The sequence below is a fragment of the Balaenoptera ricei genome, chromosome 3 (assembly GCF_028023285.1).
Source record: "Balaenoptera ricei isolate mBalRic1 chromosome 3, mBalRic1.hap2, whole genome shotgun sequence".
Taxonomy (NCBI): Eukaryota; Metazoa; Chordata; class Mammalia; order Artiodactyla; family Balaenopteridae; genus Balaenoptera; species Balaenoptera ricei.
Genome location: NC_082641.1, coordinates 157,640,946 through 157,658,924, shown reverse-complemented (window position 1 = coordinate 157,658,924; position 17,979 = coordinate 157,640,946). Strand labels below are relative to the sequence as shown.

At 39.4% G+C, this 17,979-nt stretch overlaps 1 protein-coding gene across 1 annotated transcript in view; it reads left to right on the top strand.

The window, feature by feature from the left end:
- LOC132362761 (ELKS/Rab6-interacting/CAST family member 1-like) overlaps window positions 1-17,979 on the top strand; it is a 130,702-nt gene that overhangs the window by 28,039 nt on the left and 84,684 nt on the right. Inside the window, 3 exon segments of the mRNA XM_059917736.1 lie at window positions 288-704; window positions 12,023-12,097; window positions 17,315-17,470. Of these exon segments, the coding sequence (XP_059773719.1) occupies window positions 288-704; window positions 12,023-12,097; window positions 17,315-17,470 (648 nt within the window).

Sequence of the window (17,979 nt, the reverse complement as noted above, 5' to 3'; positions counted from 1 at the left end):
CTTCTGTTAATCTTGAACAGTGTCTTTATTTAGTCAAGCAAAGTGAGGAGCTGCCAGACTGACCTTGTTTCCTGTTGGTAATAAACACAAATTAAATTACTGACATTGTACAGATTATCTCAATCAGTTTTAAAGACAGTGTAAAACAGAATAATGTGAATCCTCATTTGCTAAATGCAGGGTTCTGAGAGCTGTGGTAGCTGCTTTCTCATTGCCCGTAGTCTGCTTTGTTTCTGCTACTTGAGGAGGAAAGCTCATTTGGGTTTTCTTTTTTGTCTTTATACCAGCACATGCAAATGACAGTCCAGGCTCTCCAGGATGAATTGCGGATCCAGAGGGACCTAAACCAGCTGTTTCAACAGGATAGTAACAGTAGGACTGGTGAGCCTTGCGTGGCAGAGCTGACGGAGGAGAACTTTCAGAGGCTGCACACTGAGCATGAGCGGCAGGCCAAGGAGCTGTTCCTCCTTCGAAAGACTCTGGAGGAGATGGAGCTGCGGATTGAGACTCAGAAGCAAACCCTGAACGCTCGGGACGAATCCATCAAGAAGTTTCTGGAGATGTTGCAGAGCAAGGGGCTTTCTGCTAAGGCTACTGAGGAGGACCATGAGAGAACAAGGAGACTGGCAGAGGCAGAGATGCATGTCCACCACCTCGAAAGCCTTTTGGAGCAGAAGGAAAAAGAGGACGCTCTGTTGAGAGAGGTGAGTGGCCACTTTCTCAGTTGTTATGACTGTCTTTTTTTCCTGATTAGTCAGCATTTTGACCTAGATAAATTTATATGCTCTCCTGAGCTAGTGCAAGGGAATTTCTTCTTTCTTACCTAAGTTCGGCACTGATTTCTGTTCTGATTTGCTGTCTTGTATGAGATGACATTGGTTGGCATGTATACTGGTTTAATACCTTTCTGGGGTTTTTTTTCCCCCTCCTGATTTCTGTAGACTCATTTTGTTGCTAGAGGGGCACAGAATTTTCTTGATTTGTTCCTCATCTATTGATTTGTTCGTAGAGACACACACAACAAAACCAGAATTAAAGTAGCTAACTACTGCTCAATTTTAAAATATTAATAATTGAAAGTAAGCGATTCCCTCAGTTTCGGTGTGCTTATAAAGTCCTAGGCAGCAGTAATGGATGTTTGCCCTGTGGTTTCCATGGAAACTGTTGCCTTGCTGTAAAAGATCCGTGATAAAAATTATTTGCTGCCCTGGAGGCACAGCTAGAGGGAATGACACAGAGGTATGCTGTCACTTATTTTTAGAGAGGAAACTGAGACTTTAGCTGACCACTGTGTCTACTGATAATTTTTCACTTTTCTATGTAATGCTTCATTTTAAGAAAGCTTAAGTGAAGAATTCATCTTACATTGAATTAAAAAAAAATGACAGCTCTACTTCTCTATATGAGGTCAGAGTCCTCAGATAATTTTCACATTTGGATAGGGGGAAAAAAAATCTCAGAACTATTTTAGTGCCAGTCTGAATAATCCCTTTTTAAATGAAGGGTGAGAAAGGCGGTTAAAAGCAGCAAAACAGCGACTTCCCCTGATGATGGCGACGGTCTGTATCTGCTCTCTGCAATATGGTAGCCACTGGCTGCATGTGACTGTTGAGCAGTTGAAATGTGGTTAGTGTGACTGAGGAACTGAAATTTAAATTTCATTTAAATATAACTAATTTAAAATTAAATTCAATTAATCAAATTTAAATTTAAGTATCTCTGTGTAGGTAGTGGCTACTGTATTAGGTAGTGCAGCGATGCATAATGCATGATGCGGGTAATGTTACCCGCTTTTCTTAATAATTTGTCTTGAACATCTTTCTTTGTCAGTACATGTAGAGTTTTGTAATTTCAGTTGAATTTATAATGTTCTGTTGCATTTATTTATACTTCTTACTGTTGAAAATTTAGACTACTGTTAATTTTTCATTATTATAAAACTGTGCTGCACAGAATATCCCTAACCATATATCCCTGTACATTAATTTTTTTCTTTAGCATAAATTTCCAGAAATGAATTTGCTCAGGGTGTGTATGTTTTCAAAACTCTGAATATCAGTCTTGTCTCCCAGAGTGATTGGACCAGTTTATCCTCCCAGAAGCATATACTGTATTTTTACGGTTAATCTGCAGCTATGTACGTTACAATCTTCAAATTACTGGACTGTATTGTTTTAGAAAATTTTCTATCAACTGCTGTGTTGTAGGCACCATCCTGAGTTTCTTTCAGTTTACTTAAAGAGTTTATATTTTAATGAGGTAACCTGGAGCCTGGCCATAGAATATTGTAAGAGAAGGTGTAATCATCTCAAATAGCATGCAGCATGAAAACCCTACCAGCATCGTGATGAACTTTGAATGTTACGTTTTTACTCCTTCTGTTCTGAATATTTCAACCTGTGCCCATTTATTTTTGAGTTTTGGAGTTAATAAATAGTGAATAGTTAAGGATATGAAAAGCCACAGTGTTATTCTGGCAGAGAACAACCAGCAATATGGTGAATTTGAACAAGTAGTAGGAAAAAACATGAATTTAAGACTAATTTTGAAGTAACAAGCTCTACAAATATTAAGTCCCACTTCTGAACATATTGTGGAAAGAAATATAGGCCTTGTTAGTTGTATCAATACACAGTTCCAGTTGCCATTAGTAATGTAGCATCATCTTACAGGAAACACAGTCCTATGGATTAAGATTATTTAAGAGCAAGTAGAAGTGATTGCTTCAGGAACACATGTTTAGAATGCTGGTTCTCCTTTCTTTTTCTCCTACTTGCCTTCAAGACTTAGCTCAAATTTCAGTTCTTCTGTGAAGTCTTCCTTGTGCAGCTCTATACATATATGTAGATGAGCCAGTAATATTATAGTATACTTCCATGTGTGTTTCTTCATTGTTCACTTAATTTTTTGTACCAAGGATGTAGATATATATATATAGATATAGATATATATAGATATATATATGAAATTTTATCTTGTCAGTGTCTTAACAAATGCACAGTGGGTACTCAAGAAATGTTGGTTGAATAAGTTGAAATGTAGGGAAAGAAGTTTAAGCCTGGAGCTTACAGAAAGAAGGATAGCTTTTCCAATTCTTTTTTCTCCAGTGTGACCAGTGGATACTAAAACCTAACGAAGGTTAGAAAACAAACTAAAACCCCAAACCAGTTTTGCTTATGAGTTTAGGTATAGAAGTTATAAATAAGATATTGGCAGATAAAATCAGCATTATGATAAAAGGATAATATTCTGACCAAAAGGAGTTTCTTCTAGGAATCCAGAATGGCTCAATATGTCATTCACAGTTATAATTTGTAGTGGGGGAAAGGAAAAGATAACCTCGTAGTGTTTGATAGCTATCTCAAAGACATTAGATAAAATGTTAGACACTTTGAAAACTAAACCAAATGAACTAAAAATAAGAATGGAATGATACCTTTATAGCATGATTTAAATAAAACAATTCAGTAAATGTGTATTATAAACATATTTTAAACTAGTAGCCAGAATTGCGCTTACTCTGACGTATACTAAGACGCATCCATTAAAGTTAGGGAGAGGCAAAGATACTGTTCATCAGTATTTACATTATTCTGGAAGTGTTAGGCAGTGCTGTTAGATAAGGAAAATGGAATAAATAATATCAGTAACGGTAATGGAAAGGATAGGGCTAAATTTTCATTACAATGTAGATGGGAACATTAATATAAAGATGCTGCTTTCCCCCAACTCTGTGAATTTAGTGTAATCCCAATAGGAATATTCTTGACACGTGCCCAAATGATGTTGCAGTTTCTTTGCAAGAAGAACAGTGCGGGAACACTTGTTTAAGCAGCTCATGATATATGTGTTTCAAACCCAGTGATATTAAAATCTGTGGTACTGGCACAGTAATAGATAGCTAGATTGATGAGACAGAATAGAACCCAGAAATAATATAGTTTTAAGCATATGATACATGTTTGGGAATAATCGCCATCTATTTGGAAAACAGTACATAGTTACATCAAATTAAGTTCTAGATGAAATAAAGAGCTACTTGTTAAAAAATAACAACACTAGAAGAGAATGTAAGAGAAAGGTTTTAATACAATCTTGAGACAGGAAAGAATCTTTTATTGCCATAGCAAGAGGCTTAAACCATTAAATTTGTGTATGTTAGAAAATACAGGTAACAGAAGCTAAAATGGTAATTTGGAGTAAAGCTTTGTAACATGTGGCTTGACTGTTTTGTTTCCAGAGTGACAAGGTGCTAGAGGCACTCGGCACAGCCTTTCTTTGCTCATTACTCAACAAACATCCATTGAGCTTCTAGAATGTATGTGACCCTGGGATACACGCTGGGTATACATTTTTCATGTCAGAACACATGGTCTGTGCCCTCCTAGAACTTAAAAATCTGGTGAGAGACAATAAACATAATTATGAGAGGAAATAAATTAGTTGAGTCTAATTATGTTGGGAGAGGGGATAAACAGGGTAAGTAAGCATCTTTGAGGAGGTGCCCTTTAAGGGAGATCTGAAGAAAGTTGAAAGAGTCTTGCTGAGCATTTGGGTAAAATCATTTCATGAAGAAGGTTAACAGTTTCAAAGGCCGGATGAAAAGTTTTCAGGAGACAGCAAGGAGACTAGAGGACAAAAGCATATTGTCTAAGGGGAAAACAGGCATGAGATGAGAGGTTGAAGAGGTAGCCAGGGCCAGAGTCATTCATTGCATTCATCAGATATTTATTGGACACTAACCCATGTGCAGAGCACAAGGAAATATAGTAGCAGTGAACAAAACAAAAATCCATGCCCTCTAGGAGACAAAGCACTTGCCTTCAGGATCCCTGCAGGTAATGCAACAATTTTATTCAAAGTGCAAGAGAAAACTGCACCAATGTTTAATCAAGGGAGTGACCTAGTTTAGCTTTTAAAATCTACTCTGGCTGTGTTGAGAATAAATGGGGGAGGGAGAATTATGAGTGAACAAGGAAGTCTAATAAAGAACTTAACAACTCTAGGTTGGGTGAGTGGTGACTTGAAATGGCTATTGGGCATTATATCACTAGTGTGTCAAGAAAGGCAGAAAGAATTGAGAGCTGGCAACACTGGGATATCCATAGGTTTTCTTATTATTGGATTATTGTCCATCTTTTTAAAAAGCGGGTTTTCATCAGTTCCAAGACTCATAGTTTTCCCCATCTCAACAGTATGAAATTGAGTTAATAAGTCTTATCCTTGATGGCATCTTAAAATCTCTGTCAGCAAGGCCACAGTCCTGCTTGATTTGTTTGCCTGTGTACTCACAAACAGTTAACAGCTGCTCATTTTAGTCAATGTTGTGAGTATTGTTGCTATTTCTCATGTTAACTTTAGCTGTTGTTCAGTATGTCTTCAGTAATATTATGCTGTGAACCAGCATTGAAACAGTTATTGGTATGGAGAAAGTTATAAAACAGTTCAAAATGATATATGATTAAACTTTATGGTTAAATAAGTAAAAAAGGGTCTTGCAATCAGTATAAAATAAAAATTCTGAATGATAGAAGCTTGGGTCATGGTTTATTTGGAGGCATTTCCTTCTTTTCTTTCCAGCACATTAAACAGTGGTTTACCTTACAATCAGTGGCATCTTAGATTTGATGAAATACAGTAACATTAAAATGGCATTCATATCCAGGAACATTTGTGATTAGTTTTCCATTTTGTTTATGAACATGATTCTGGAGATAGCAGGTAAATAATTCCCCCAAATAAAAGCCAAAGAAGAAAAACAAAAATTAAATTAAGCATTGTATTTTCTGTTTGTACTGAAATTACATTGTTACGTGACTTATTGTTAGATTTTGTATTGTTTACTGGAGTGCCTTTCCTTTGATGGATAGAAGCGTGAAGACATCTATTGGACACATACTGAACTAGAGTCAAGACGTGGTTAGTGCCTGGGGCCAGGCATATGGAGTTTTAACAGGCTTTACAGGTGATTCCGTGATACACCAAAGTTTGGTTCTCAGTCTGTTGGCAGAACATACCTGAATTGGCTATGGAATTTTTGGATCGGCTATCCATATGCATACCAAGCATTGTCTATAGGCTGAATAAATATTTCAGTTCTATACGTGCTCCTGTTTTTTTGAAATGTAGATCCTATTGTGATGAATAAAATAATTTGTTGGGAATTCCCTGGCGGTCCAGTCGTTAGGATTCCATGCTTCCACTGCAGGGGCCACGGGTTCGATTCCTGGTCGGGGAACTAAGATCCGCATGATGCACGACATGGCCAAAAAAACCCAAAAAAACAGAAATTAAAATACTAATTTGTTTTAAAACATTTACACGTATGTTAATTTTGGTCTCTATAATATTTTAGTCAACAAACCTTGTTTAGTGCAACTGCTCTCATGTTAAGATTTGCAGCAGTGTTTGAGGTTTAAAAGCCCTACTCTTAATCTACGGATTCAATGCCATCCCTGTCAAACTACCACTGGCATTTTTCACAGAACTAGAACAAAAAATTTCACAATTTGTATGGAAACACAAAAGACCCCGAATAGCCAAAGCAATCTTGAGAACGAAAAATGGAGCTGGAGGAATCAGGCTCCCTGACTTCAGACAATACTACAAAGCTACAGTAATCAAGACAGTATGGTACTGGCACAGAAACAGAGATATAGATCAATGGAACAGGATAGAAAGCCCAGAGATAAACCCACGCACATATGGTCACCTTATCTTTGATAAAGGAGGCAAGCATATACAATAGAGAAAAGACAGACTCTTCAATAAGTGGTGCTGGGAAAACTGGACAGGTACATGTAAAAGAATGAAATTAGAACACTGCCTAACACCATACACAAAAATAAACTCAAAATGGATTAAAGACCTAAATATAAGGCCAGACACTATCAAACTCTTAGAGGAAAACATAGGCAGAACACTCTGTAACATAAATCACAGCAAGATCCTTTTTGACCCAGCTCCTAGAGAAATGGAAATAAAAAGAAAAATAAACAAATGGGACCTAATGAAACTTAAAAGCTTTTGCACAGCAAAGGAAACCATAAACAAGATGAGACGACAACCCTCAGAATGGGAGAAAATATTTGCAAATGAAGCAACTGACAAAGGATTAAACTCCAAAATTTACAAGCAGCTCATGCAGCTCAATATCAAAAAAACAAACAACCCAATCCAAAAATGGGCAGAAGACCTAAGTAGACATTTCTCCAAAGAAGATATACAGATTGCCAGCAAACACATGAAAGAATGCTCAACATCATTAATCATTAGAGAAATGCAAATCAAAACTACAATGAGATATCATCTCACACCAGTCAGAATGGCCATCATCAAAAAATCTACAAACGATGAATGCTGGAGAGGGTGTGGAGAAAAGGGAACCCTCTTGCACTGTTGGTGGGAATGTAAATTGATACAGCCACTATGGAGCACAGTATGGAGGTTCCTTAAAAAACTAAAAATAGAACTACCATACAACCCAGCAATCCCACTACTGGGCATATACCCTGAGGAAACCATAATTCAGAAAGAGTCATGTACCAAAATGTTCATTGCAGCTCTATTTACAATAGCCAGGACATGGAAGCAACCTAAGTGTCCATCAACAGATGAATGGCTAAAGAAGATGTGGCACATATATACAGTGGAATATTACTCAGCCATAAAAAGAAATGAAATTGAGTTATTTGTAGTGAGGTGGATGGACCTAGAGTCTGTCATACAGAGTGAAGTAAGTCAGAAAGAGAAAAACAAATACCGTATGCTAACATATATATGGAATCTAAGGGAAAAAAAAAAAAGGTCATGAAGAACCTAGGGGCAAGACGTGAATAAAGACACAGACCTACTAGAGAATGGACTTGAGGATATGGGGAGGGGGAAGGGTAAGCTGTGACAAAGTGAGAGAGTGGCATGGACATATATACACTACCAAACGTAAAATAGATAGCTAGTGGGAAGCAGCCGCATAGCACAGGGAGATGATCTCGGTGCTTTGTGACCACCTAGAGAAGTGGGATAGGGAGGGTGGGAGGGAGGGAGACACAAGAGGGAAGAGATATGGGAACATATGTATATGTATAACTGATTCACTTTGTTATAAAGCAGAAACTAACACACCATTATAAAGCAATTATACTCCAATAAAGTTGTTAAAAAAAAAAGTGTCAGATATGGGGATATATGTATATGTATAGCTGATTCACTTTGTTATAAAGCAGAAACTAACACACCATTGTAAAGCAATTATACTCCAATAAAGATGTTTAAAAAAAAAAAAAGCCCTATTCTTTAACTAGGTTCTAGGCTAGGAATTTTGGCTCTAACATGTCTGAGGAATGCCCATCTGTATCTTTGGCAGTTGTCAGGTAAAAGCAGAGGAGGTTAGAGGGAAAAAAAGAGAAATAAACATATATAGAAAAAACAGAAACTTTGGACAAAGAGTAGGAAGAATTAAAAAAGAAAAAGGGTCCCTAGTTAGTTTTCCCTTTCCTAGTGATTTTGGCAAGTGTGAACAGTTGCATCGCATAACTTACTGATTCAGGTTATCCTTCCTCATCTTTTTTTTGTTGTTGTGTCATTTGTACCTCATTTCCATTTTGACAGGAAGATATGTTTTCTCAGAAGCATGCTGTTACTTGAGATGGTAAAGGGTCAAAGTGCAGTGCTGTCTGACAATGGCAGAGTTGAGGTACAGGAGGAGTAGTGAGGGTTTCTTCTTCATTTCTCTGTGTGGAGTACAGTAAGCCCAGAACTTGTGTGGAGGATTGAAATCTGCTGAAGGGACGTCTACCCTTGAACCAAGGGTGCTGGAGGCTAAAACCTGAAACTTGAAAGAAAGAAATTTCAGACATAAGTACTACTTTTCAGTCACAAATGCTCCTTTCTCTCAGTTGTGTAAGTAAATGTTGACTTACTTTTAAAAAGAAAGAAACTACTAACAACGGAGAAATTTTGTTCCTAACTTGTTTGTTTTCTTTCTCTAGTCATTATTCTTTATTAAATCAGTGAGAGGAACTGAACACGTTTTCTACCGTGTACCACAGTTGACAGTATAACAAGATCCAGATAATTCTACCTGTATGAATCTCTGGGCTTTCTTTAATTTGTGTAGAGTGAAAATTTTCAGGCTAAAAAGAGCGAAATAAAGCAAGCACTAGCACATTCGACTTCTTACATTTGTCTGAATGGTACATTCTTTTTTATTCCCAGAGTCCTCTCCCTTTATTAACGGTGCAGGAGTCAGAGGCTCGATGTGCTCTCTGGGAAAGGGGAGTTGGTCAGCCCACTGACTGCAGGAGGTGTTCATAATGAGCTTTAATGCGCAGGCCTTTGAATGGAGATCTGTTAGGACTGATAGGTTTTACAAGCTCTTAACAGGAAAGCTTTATGCCTGCGAATGGTTTAAAGTGCACCCTAGTTCCTTAGCAGAAGAGGATTTTTTTTTTATTCAAATGGATTTCTTTCCTTATATATCGGTGATATGCTTGCTAGAGTTTAAAATGAAATTGTAATAGTTTCACTGTAAAGCATTTGGAAATTTCCCTAATATCTGTGTGCCCAATTTATCACCTGTTTACAGTGTAGGGAGTAGATTCAGTGTGGACAGACTGGAGGCTGGGGGGTAACTGATGAGTTTGTTGTTTTAATGCAGGTGAGAGGTGATTATGGCCTGAACTAATGTGTTCAGATTTTGTCCTGGATTAATGTGTTCTGCATTTTACTGTCTTAATGAAGTGTTTTATCTTTCAGGGGTTAATTGTGGATTAACTCGATCCTTAACGAGACTTGCTTTTACACTCTGTTGGTTCTAGTCTAGGTAGCCTTCCCTCCAGGGCTAGACTGTCTCTACTCCTAAGACGTGGCCTTTCTGGTGTCTCTGCTCAGTGCCTCTGATGTTCTCTCCACTCTGGCTCTTTGGAGCTTGAATTCTTCCCAGCCCCATGTGCGTTCAGGTAGTTGCTCAACTCATAGCTCTCTGGTAGTTGTTCTTTGACACTGTGGAGTCTTTCCCTGTACATGCAGGCTTAGTATTTGGTCAAAGACTCCAGGGGACCCCTGTCAGATCAGACACTGCTGCTTTTCTGGCTAGCTTCTTCCTCTGTGTCATTCTGCTCTACACATTTCTCCTGTCTTTGGGACTCTTACCCACTGATCTGTCTTCTGAGCTCTGCGGGACTGCTGTTTTCTGTTTGGTCTTCCTCTCCCTGCATCACGTATTGGATAGCAAGTCCGGACCATAACCTTGTTAGTTTCTCTTCTCTCAAGGATCATACTCCTGTGCTGCTTGTTTTCCAGCGTCTGAAAACAGTTGCTTTATGCATTTTTGTCTAACTTTAACATAGTTTATGACAGGAGGGCTAGTCTTCTGTCTGTTATGATCAGATTGTGTTGACCTTGTAGAGGGTGAGAAGTAAATAGGAAACTCGTTGAAGGATTGAAAACAGACTATTGCCGTGATTTGTTGATGCTTTATCTAGAGTACACCATTGCTTTCTTTAAAATGGACAGAGGAAATGAAAGGAAACTTAACTCGAGGCTGTTGTAGTAATCTAGGCTGAAACTAGACTGGAACTGGAGTGAAATGATAAATTCAAGAAATCTTTTGAAGCTGGAACAATTAGGACCTGCTCTAGAAGGTGGTAGGAAGTGAAGATGTGGGAGGAATGAAAGGAGACACTGTGCTGTTTGGCTTGAACCACCGGGAGGGAAATGCCATTTAAGGAGATGGGCAAGACTCATCAGTCTTCAGAGGAGGGGCTAGGTTAAAGAGGAGAAAATGACGAGTTTTGTTTTGGATGAAATAAGTTTGAGTGACCTAGGAAACATCTATATACATGTCAAATGGGCAGAGCAGAGGGCAGGGCTAGAATTTCACCAGCACTGTTCAGATGGAAAATATCCATCTGTATTCTCTGCCATCGCTAGGGGCTGTACCAGGGTACTCTGGAAGTACTGGCTGACTCAGAGACATTCTCAGAATCTGACAAGAAAATAGCCTGAGGAGGTCTGGTAACTTCAGGGTGATCCTTGAAGACCCTAACTGTGATATTCTGCCATCTCCTTCCTTCCTTTCTGATCCTGAACGCACTGACATTTGGATTGAAAAAAATAGCTATGTTTTTCTGCCATTTGCTACCTGTAGACTGTTTAGGAAACTTGTTCAGCAGTCTTACCTTCTTTTTTTATCTGATTGTAGCCCCTCTGGAGAGAGATTTCCATCGTAGGTAGCCCGGTGGTTGTTGCTCTGGGGGAGGATGCTGTGCAAAGGAGGTTGTCCACACAAATGCTTTCAGTTGTTTTGTGCAGTGCGGACTGTGGCTACTTTGATTCCTCCTTTTTCTTTTTTTTAAAATAAATTTATTTCTTTTTGGCTGTGTTGGGTCTTCGTTGCAGTGCGCGGGCTTCTCATCGCGGTGGCCTTTCTTGTTGCGGAGCACGGGCTCTAGGCGCGCGGGCTTCAGTAGTTGTGGCTCATGGGCTCTAGAGCGCAGGCTCACTAGTTGTGGCGCACGGGCTTAGTTGCTCTGCGGCATGTGGGATCTTCCCGGACCAGGGCTCGAACCCATGTCCCCTGCATCGGCAGGCGGATTCCTAACCACTGCGCCACCAGGGAAGTCCTGATTTCTCCTTTTAAAAAGGGACTATTTCTAACCCCCTTTTTGGATTGTTTGGAGTTCTGATAATATGTCTTGGAGTCCTGTGGAAGAGTGACACACAACCTGGGGATGTGCCGGAGCTTCACCTCTTGTGGTGGCTGGGGTCTGTGTGACTTACCGTGTATAACCAGGTGTGCAGAGACGGGGACCCTCCTGTACCCCTTAGCCTGAATGCAGTCTGTGTGCTCCCTGGTCCACAGGGAAAGGTCAGGAAGACAGAAAGTGGATCAGAGTGTCTTACAAGGCCGGGGTAGTCATCTTTGCATGTAACTACTACTCCCTTGCCTCTCCACTCCCCTGTTGAAAAAATGAGAGTGAAAAGGAGGACACGTACTCTCTTTTCTGCTTCTCTTGTATAGGAGATGCATCGGAGATTTGAGAATGCCCCAGATTCTGCCAAAACTAAAGCTCTGCAAACTGTTATCGAAATGAAGGTGAGAACTTCCTAAGGAATCTTATGTGTCATTTCACACTTTAATGTGTGAGTTTAAGAAAGTGGTATGTAATAATAGTTCGCTCATTTTGTAGACTGAGAATAGTAAGACTTAATGAAAATGACACATTAAAAGAACTTCAGTTTCGTTTCCTCTTGTCCAGCATTTCTTGGAGTCAGCTGTTCTCAAACCTTTTGATATCAGGGCCCCTTATTCTCTTAAAATGACTCATTTCATTTTTTAAGAAAATGTCCGCCAAATACCAAGTTTGTGTGTCAGTTCTTCTCTCGAGTTAAGAATAGGGTTCCGTGAAAAAAGTACCTGATTGGGCTTGCAGCTCACAGAGCACCCAGTGCTGTCCTGGGAGCAACGTCACACCCAGGTGCAGCAGCCGGGCCTGGCCCCTTCCTGTGTCGTCACACAGCATGGTACAGAGATACATACTCAAGGGCTGAGCATATGAAAAGTCACCAGGGACATTCCTAAGTGAGCCAGTGTTTTAAAAATGTTCTTTCTTATTTTTCTTTTTTGTCTTGAGAGTGCTGGCACTGAAGAATACACTGACGGCTAGCACGGTTTGGCGCTGTTGTCCAGAGGCACGAGCGCTTTTGCCTGTCCTTTATACCTTTAGTGCACGTGTTAACACAGTGGAAAAGGCACATAAAGTCATAGTATTATTATGAAAATAGTTTTGACTTCTCAAAAGGGCTAGGAGGCACCCCCAGGCTTTCACGGACTATACTTTGAAAACTTCTGCTTTAAGTTACTGAGTAGTTAGAAATCTTTAGGCTGAACGTTATGGTGATTGGTGACTAAGCGCTTGCCTTCTGTGTTAAATTGCCTGGATTCAAAACCTGGCTTTATTTAACCAGTTGTATGACATAGAACAAGTAACCTAACCTCTCCATACCTTAATTTCTTTATTGATAAATGGTGATAACAATAGTACCTATCCCATGGGTTCTTTTGTGGTTTAAATTAGTTAAAACAAGTAAAACACTTTAAACAGGACCTGGCACATAGTAAACATTCAGTCAGTGTTAGCTGCTATGCTATTATTATTTTTATTAACAACATATTCCTTCTTGCAAGAGCTAGAAGACTCTTACAGATAGGGACCCCTCCCTCTCCCCCTCCTGCCCTCTCTGTCTCTTTTTTTAACTTCTTTGTATCCCCTAAAAAATTTGACACGGTGTTTTGCATCATGTGCCTTCATTTAATATTTGTTGATGTGGCAAGAGTCTTTAGTTTTTGGTATATAAATAGTTTTATGTAAATAGATGCTTCTCAAGTACAGTTATCAGAATGGTTCTCTTAATTTAGAAGATTTCCTCTTAAAACTTTGTTTTTATTGTTGTATACATCTTTATTCTCACTGGGGAAAGGGTTTACCAAACAAATACCAAATTAGTGGATTCTGGGTTCTTTATAGTTAGACAATTCATAGTCTTGAACATAATCTTGTAAACAGCCTCTAGAAAGGTGTAATTACATATTCACATTTCCCACAAGTTTATTGGTACATGTTATTTCCTGATCCCTGTTGGAACCTAAAAACACACGAGTGTACCTGTGTTCACAGAATTATTTTGCTTGCCTTTTGATGGCACAGGGAAGTGTACTGGTTTTAACTGGCAATAGATCTATTTTAAGTTGTGTTAGCCTCCAGCCATTCTGCTAAGAAGCAAGAGACTGAGATTCTGGTGGCCGAGTGGGGTCAGGTGGATGTTATGTTGAAATTGCAGATGCAATAGCTGAGATGCTGAGAGTGTGGCATGAGCTTGAGAGGATCATGAAGACCTAGACTGGTCTTTGGGGGAAATGGGAAAGGAGGTGATGGTGGACAATAAAAGAGCCCAGCTGTCTTCAAGGTGACGTAATATTCTTTTCTCTCTCCTCCTCCTCTCCCTCCTCCTTTCTCCCACTTTCTTCCCTCTGCTTCCTTCTCCCTTCTCTAACTTCTTCTTTTCCCTTTAGCAGTGGAGGAGCAGGGAGGAATTACTGGACTGCTGTAGGGTTAGAGTTTTGCTGGGTAGATATGGCAGAATTACTGGGATGCAAGTGAATTGAGGGTGGAGGTGAAGGAGTAGTTGGGATGATGAGTCCAGGAATGTAGCCTGGATAGGAGGGAAGAGAATTCAGAATGGATGGACAGGTTGGGAGAAAATGTAGAAGTTAGGGAGGTGGAGGACTCTGTGAGGTACAAGAGCAGCAGTTAATGTGAGTGACGGTGTGTCAGGCCTGGGAGGAGAGGCCTGGGTGATGTGGTCTTGTAAACTGGATAGCTAAAATGGACCGAAGGATGAGGGCGTTGGCATTACGGATGTCAAGGAATTCGGACATTGAAATCCTAGGATTATGGCAAGAGTGGCATTTGAAGGAGAGATCTATTGTCAGCCGGGTGCTGAAGACTTCTTCAGCGGGCGGGAGTGACGGGGAAGCCCCTAGATGGCAGCCGTGCGGAGGGAGAGTGAAGAGGAGTGTGAGCTTTAAATGGGAGCAGCATGGAGGAACCTGGAGGATGCCCACACTTCTCCCTGCCACTCTGTGATGCTGGTGGATTAGTGAACTTCAGTGGAGAGCGTTGGGGGAAATTATATCCTTCGGGAAAGCCTGGGTTTACTTAGAGCAGGGAGACAACTTTTGAAAAAAAGTTGAGCATTTGGGAAATTTAACAAGGAAAAGAGGATTTCAGTGGACTCAGTGGGGTTGGTTGATTAATGATGGGAGACCCAGGGCTGGGGAAGTATAGAGTAGTAAGATGATAAAGAATTTATTTATTTAGTTATTATACATTCTAGGAGTAAGAAACCTCCTTGGAAGGGGCTGTCCTCAAATAAACCCAGCCTGAGTACTGGTCGGTGCTACAACTAGTCCAACATATCTGGCGTTAATTTTCTGGCCTCATCCCAGAAAGTAGCCTGGCAGGTTCTTTTTCTGCCTCATGGCTTTCAGAGCTGCAGTTATGGTCCCTTTTTAGGTGCAGATTTTATGGTGCATGATTTGCTAGTGAGTGTCTGATTTGGTCAAGAGCTGCCTCTCTGTCTGTGTTGGGATTTTCAGATAGTGCATTTGAAGCCGTTTATTTGTTTATTCTTCATGGGCCGGGATAGCTTTAAACGAGTAAATCAAAATTCTGGTTTAGGTTTAGAGTGTCTCTGATTGTGTTAATTTAATATGTTTAATTTTGAACCAAATGTAAGTTTCATTTGAATAGATTTGTAAAAGAAAATTTTCGTTGTGTTATTTTTAAAGGTAATGCAATGCAAGTCAGAGGAGTACAGCCCTTGCCTCTCCCCCGAACCTAAAAATAGCTAGCTGTAAGTGTCTCATGATAAATCCTTTAACTCTTATCGGCATACTCTCAGATAACAAGGAAGGTCAGTCAAGACGGGCTTGAGGTAATGTGAAAAAAGGAAGTCAGTCTCAAAATTTCTTCCTAAAGGAATGGTTTCTCTAAACTTCCAAATAAAATAAAGCTATACTGAATTTATGCTCTTTAAGGTCTTTACTTCTTAGGTGAATAAGCATATGCAACTATAGATGTAAAAGTATCTATTCTTTGTAGGAGTTTTTCTGTAATTGATGACATCTAAAGTAATCTGGGGATAAACTGGATACTGTGACAGACAAAACCAAGAAAATGAGTATAGACGGATGTTGTACTAGGAGGTGATATTCGTGGTGATGCTGATTTACAAGGACAGTGACGTTTCTTTTTAGAAATCATTATGAGATATTTGAAATGCATGGTGAAGTATAGCGAATAAGTAAGATTACTAATGCAGTAAGTAGCCTCCTCTTATCTGCAGGGGATAGGTTCCACGACCCTCAGTGGATGCCTGAAACCACAGATGGTACCAAAGCCTATATATACTATGTTTTTTCCTATACATACCTATGATTAATTTTATAAATTAGACACAGTGTGTAAGGGATTAGCAACAGTAATTAATAGTAAAATAGAACAGTTATAACAGTATGCTGTGATGGAAGTTATGTGAATAGGTCTCATTCTCTCTCTCTCTCTCTCTCAGTATCTTACTGCACAAATCTAATGCCTTCTTCATCTAAACTAAGCACTTGTCATGCACTGTAGCCGTAACTTTTGCAGTTTGAGGTGCAACAGCAAAACTGGCACGAATTTCTTTTTCCTTCATCCCAATTTCACTGCTGGAAGATTCATTCTGACTGTAGATCTTAGCAACCTCAGCATGTGAGTTTTTCTCTTAGTGAGAACTTCCACCTCTTCACTTAAAAGAAGCACCTTACGGCTTCTCTTTGTCAAATCTGAATTGCCAGCATACTACTCTTGTGCTTTGGGGACGGTATTAAATAAAATACTGTCACGTAAAAATGGTCACTTGAACACAAGCACTGTGATGCCAGGACTGTCCATCTGATAACCGAGACGGCTGCTGTGAGTGCCTAACGGGCGCGGGTACACTGGACAAAGGGATGATTCACGTTCCGGTGGGACAGAATGGGATGGTGTGAGAGCTCATCATGTTGATTGGAACAGCGGTGCACAGTTTAAAACTTCTGAATTGTTTTTTTCTGGAATTTTCCATTTGATATTTTCTGACCGCAGTTGACCTCAGGTAACTGAAACCACAGAAAGCAGAACCACGGAAAGTAAAACTGTGGAAAAGGTGGGACCACTGTGTGATAAAGTGTAACTGTTAACGTAATTATTCATCCCTTTGTTTTTCTGCAGTGGGACGTTATCAGGTCTTTATTATTGTAGATAAGGGTTATACGCATTATTGTGTAAATCTTTGAAACCTTACTCTTTTCCCCAATCCTTTGGGGGCAGAAATAAGCCTTTTAGGGGGGTCAAGTAAAACGATAAAATATTATAGCTAGAAAAGGTTTTACTGTTAATATTACAGATGTTTTCACTAGAAGTTTGTTGACCATAAAGTACTTAGAAACTTTAACTAGTTTTCCATTGCTTCTACTTCTTTAGTTAATACTCTCAATTTTAATCAAAAGGGTGCGGAGGAAAGGATAGAGGAAAAATCATACTATAGATCTCAGTCCTCCTCCTCTCCACCATATGGCCATGAAGGATATATTTTAGAAGCAAGGCACCAGTTGCAATATTTCTACATATTTGTTTATCTTTATTAAACTTCACATCTGTAAAGACAGACTTGTGCAACCTCTCTGACTTTTTGCGAATACTTTAATGTCTAAATCTTCCTTTGTCCTCAGGATTCAGAAATTTCCTCTATGGAGCGTGGGCTCCGAGACTTGGAAGAGGAGATTCAGATGCTGAAATCAAACGGGGCTTTGAGTACTGAAGAACGAGAGGAAGAAATGAGGCAAATGGAGGTCTATCGGAGCCATTCTAAATTTATGAAAAACAAGGTCATGGTGTGTGATACCGTGATTTTTAAATGGGGTTTGAAAAATTGATGCATGTTCTTACTTCTTTAATGATGATGGACCTCACGCTGTTTTATCAGGCTTCAGGGAAGAATACTTGTACCGTAATTCTTTCAGATAGAACTTTCCCAGAATTAAAGTCAGAATTACTGATGTTGTATAGTTATTTCAAATTTCACTTTAAAGAAAATTACTTGTATGAGGCTAAGCGTGTATTATCACAGTTTAACATTTCATGTCTACCAGTACTTCTGAGGCGATTAGTAGGATTACATCCAGATGAGTTTTTCTCACTATATGAAACATCACGTTCTCTATGTGTTGTGAACAAATTTAGAAGTCAAATTCAGCCTAAGAGACTGAATCCACCTCCCCTTTTTTTTCCTGAAATGGCTTAAATAAAATCGTGTTTTCCCTTCAAACACAGTTCCCTAAAGGAAAGCCCTTTGCGCTCTCCCTTGGAGAAGACCCATGTGTATCAGGTTTATTGT